Genomic DNA, 4,629 nt, shown 5'->3' on the forward strand with positions numbered 1-4,629 from the left:
GCCCATTTTTCTCTTATTTTTTTTTTCCCGTTTACCCTGGACATTTTGCCCATTTCTACCCAACAACCCACACGCAGACCCTCATACATTATGATGGATGATAAATCAGCATTTACTGAATGATCAGTGGCAAATATTTGATACATATTCGTGACTTATTGATTCTGTCATGGAAGTGCTAACTCACATAAAAACGTGTTCTAAAAATTCTTATTGCGACTGGCCATGGTAGATGGCAAATGTTGCAAGAGAATAGAAAATGCTAGCTTTGTAACTCCGGCGACATCGGAGGTTGATTTCATTATTTTTGTATGTGTTCTGTATTCAATGATAGTCGTAAACAGTTTTTGAAAAAAACATATGCAATTTAACGAAATTCATTGAAATTTAGTGAACTAACTGACGAATAGCAAAAGACTTTCTGATTTTAACAAGTTAACATTAGTTAATTGTGCATGTTTATAACTCTAGTTAATATGCATTTAGGCTCTCCTGGGCAATTCATGTACTTGATATCATTTAGTTAAAAATACAAATGTATATACTGTAATTTATGATATTTGTCTCCCTTTTGCTTTCGTAAAACTTTTGTATGTCTGTACATGTATGATGAAATAAGTATTGTGTGTATCTCTACTCCAATGACAATGTAATTTGGTTTTTTGAGAAATCATGCAAGATATCTATATCAAAAAATCCGTACGGATATGCTTCATTGTGGAGTGTTTTTAAAGGCCCAATAATAAATCGTTCTGCGATGCAAAAAATTTCAAAAATATATGTTTTTTTTTATCACAATGCCTTCAAAACATCAAACATAGCGATGATAAACAATTTTAATTAATAGAAATGTGTACATTATATTTTTTTAAGTACCAAATCATACTAGAGACACAAATTTCAATCGGATATGACATCTTGACCCTGTTTGCCTGTTAAGTGGTCGACCTTCGTGTTTTAATTGATTGCATAATCGTTTAGATTATCAGTGGCTTAATTGTTTGAATCATAATGCTGGTGGCCTGTAAAGTGATAATAAAATGTCTCCTGGCAGGCGGCCTCTGTGTAATATCAGACCACCAAACGTGATTACGTCACTGAGACTTAACATGACACATCCGTGTCATTAGCTACCGCAGGAGGTGACACTGTTAATTACACTCGAATGCTGACCAGGATTATTACACCACGTCTTTAAGAAATCAGCTAGATCTCCGAGAATGATTCACGACATCTTACAGAATAAAGAAATATATATGAAGATGTAAAAATAGAGAGTGAAAATAAACAAAATACTACAAACACCCCCAAAAAATAAAAAAATAACAAACCACTAAATTCTAGTTTTGAATGAGAATTTATTGTTATATCTGCACCGGGGTATTTTCACCCTTGAACTTTTCAAACATCGTTTTTATTCACCAATTTACTTTAAATTGTTTAGATATACAAAATTTTGAAACTTTCGCTACACATTGCATGTGTATGGTAGTTTCATCTGTAGTACATCTGAGACTACTTACTATAACACTGTGTTATAGTAGTCTCAGAGTACATCATCGGAATAGGCATATCAAAGTTAAGAACATGCATTTTTAATAAACCTTATTTAAACCTGTATGTTTAAACTTATTGTATGGTTCAGTTGCAATTCACAATCAAGAATAAGAACTCAAAAAGTCACTATATTTTTCTTGTCTGAATCTTAAGACAAAACTTATCTTAATTCTATAGGGCTACGTTTTATTACTGCTCAAATATATGATCATTATGCAAGAGACTGCTGTTTTTATGAACACAAAATTTGTTTTTAAAATATATCAGTTCCGTTTGAGTGGTCGGAACTTGATTTGATTTTGAAAAGCGACCAGGGACGAGTATTACACAAACTGAAAAAAAAATCCATGAACATTTGCTGATTTTTGCTTATAGAGCATTACATTTGGGATTCGTCTCCCAGTTTTTTATTACTGAAAGCAGTCAAAACTAATGAATGCCCCACCATCATAATCACAATGGTAAGCATCACTAAGTGTTCGTTGTTTCTGTGCCAATGCTTAGATGATACGCATTTAGAAAATGAATTAATGTCAAATTTTAGAAAAAACGCATCTTCGCTATGTTGAGAGGAGGTAATCCTTGACTAGCGAAGATATGAGAAAAAAAACGTAGACAGCAACTATTCTAGGAATCGGAAATATAGTCATCTTTTATATATATAGTTATCAAATATACCAGGATTATAATTTAGTACGCCAGACGCGCGTTTCGTCTAAATAAGACGCATCAGTGACGCTCATATCAAAATGGTTATAAAGCCAAACAAGTACAAAGTTGAAGAGCATTGAGGATCCAAAATTCCAAACAGTTGTGCCATATGGGTCAAGGTAATCTATTCCTGGGACAAGAAAATCCTTAGTTTTTCGAAAAATTCAAAGTTTTGTAAACCGGAAATATATAGAAATGATCACATAATTGATATCCATGTCAACACCGAAGTGCAGACTACTGGACTGATGAGAATGTAGGACAGAAAGTCACAGGACAAAAAGTCACAGACAAAAAGTCACGGACAAAAAGTCATTTCATTTTCCTGATTATTTTCTTTGGATAAAAAATGCTTTAATTAATCATTGTCATATTCCAGGCTAAGTTTGTTTTTTCTTTTCTTTTTCATTTTTTTTTTGGGGGGGGTCATTGATTGCATGAACGCTGAGAATTGAGCTCACCTCCCCCTCCCCCGACTAAACTATAATAAAATATTTGGCAGCTTTGAAATAAAGGAATACACGTGTTTTCGCATTGAGCTGCCGAAAACATTGATGAGAAAGTTCATTTTTTTAATACGAAATACGAAATATTTTATTAAGGAAAGCTAATATGTTGAAAAATTTTAAATGCATCATTTATTTTTTTTTTTTTTTTTAAATTTCTATTTCAAAAAAGGACAAAATAGTTTTCTGCTTCTAAACCCCTTTTTTTTATTTTGCTATTACATAATTCTTGTTGCGGCGAATTCTTCAGATCATAGATTAACAAGTGCGCTAGTCTAAACCAATCAATTACCGTAAAAAGTGTCCAATAAGAAAACTGGTAAATTGGCTAATCAGCGACGTCGTAACAGATTTAAACATCCAATCAAAGATGAGCGAGGGATAAACGAACCGATTAAATACCCACGTTTTCGCGGTTTAACCATTCATTCCGAAAAATCACTAGATCTTAGTAAACGTATTTCTCATTACTGGTAATCATGTCTGGACGAGGAAAAGGAGGTAAATCTAAGGCAAAGGCAAAGACCAGGTCATCCAGGGCTGGACTTCAGTTCCCAGTCGGCAGAATTCATCGTCTGTTGAGGAAAGGAAACTATTCCGAAAGAGTTGGTGCTGGCGCTCCAGTTTACCTCGCCGCCGTGTTGGAATATTTGGCAGCCGAAGTTTTGGAGTTGGCAGGAAATGCTGCCCGAGACAACAAGAAGGCCAGAATCGTCCCCCGTCATCTCCAGCTTGCCATCAGGAACGATGAAGAGTTGAACAAACTGTTGGGTGGAGTGACCATTGCACAGGGAGGTGTTTTACCAAACATTCAAGCTGTTCTTCTTCCCAAGAAGACTGGTGCCAAGGCAGCAGGAAAGTCCAGCCAATCCCAGGAGTACTAGAGAGTAGTTACAAGTGGGATCAAAATATCCCGGCCCTTTTAAGGGCCACCCAAATTTTACAAAAAGAATCTGAATTTGTTGTACATAATACGTTTAAGGTTATTGTTGGAATGGATTATGTCCTTTATCAGGTCTGGAACAACCCCTCAATGTAAGGAATATCCACTTTTAAAGGGGGTACATTTCAATTGATAATTATTTTTTTTTGTAAAATCCACTTTTATGTTCAAATGAGCACATTTATTATTTGAAGAAACTTTTGCATCTGTATATGGTTAAAACATGTACCAAGAATTTCCGAAATAATTGGACCCCACATTTAGGAAATATAATGATTTTTCCCACTTTCAAGTTGAATGAGTCTTTTTTACAATGTACAGTAGAATGACCACAATGCTTTTTATTCTCCTGCCATGAAATCTAATATAAGGGTGGTAAATGGATATTTTTGTGCTTTGACATTTTATTTCTAATTAGTTACTCTTGATTTGGGTGCTTTGTGTTTCCCCTAATTTATTTTTCATGTCGGTACTGTACTCCTTAACCTGTCCCTCATCTGTTTAAAAAGTAAACCGGGAGTTCTTCAAAGCAAACTTTTATTTTCATTTCAACACTGATTGTTATTTGTGTTCAGAAAGTCAAAACCAGAAAATATCCTTAAATTGTACCCTTGGTCTTGTAATTCACACATTTGTAAACTTTTCCTATTGATAAATTATCTTTTACTAATAATACCTATATTTAGAGCCTTGGTTGTGGGAGACGGGTTATTTTCATCCCCTACAACAACCCTTGGAAACGAATAATTCGAATTTTGTTTCGTAAAAACTGAGAGATGGCAATATTTTTCTCAAATAGAACCTCTTCAAACTAAGGGCTATAAGAATAATAACATTTGACTTATAACTATTTGAACAATATTAAAAGAAAATGATTGTAGAAAAAAAATGATAAAATATTCTAAATTAATT

General features: G+C 33.9%; 1 protein-coding gene across 1 annotated transcript; it reads left to right on the forward strand.

Annotated features, from left to right (window-relative positions):
* Positions 1-3,253: 3,253 nt before the first annotated feature.
* Positions 3,254-3,658, forward strand: LOC143050932 (histone H2A). Its single transcript, XM_076224033.1, has one exon. The coding sequence runs from the start codon at positions 3,254-3,256 to the stop codon at positions 3,656-3,658; it is 405 nt and encodes a 134-aa protein (XP_076080148.1).
* Positions 3,659-4,629: the final 971 nt, after the last annotated feature.

The sequence above is a fragment of the Mytilus galloprovincialis genome, chromosome 11, assembly GCF_965363235.1.
Source record: "Mytilus galloprovincialis chromosome 11, xbMytGall1.hap1.1, whole genome shotgun sequence".
Lineage (NCBI taxonomy): Eukaryota > Metazoa > Mollusca > Bivalvia > Mytilida > Mytilidae > Mytilus > Mytilus galloprovincialis.

What these genes read in the sequence shown, in the direction of transcription:
- LOC143050932 (XM_076224033.1), top strand. Translation starts at nt 3,254, where the DNA reads ATGTCTGGACGAGGAAAAGGAGGTAAATCTAAGGCAAAGGCAAAGACC.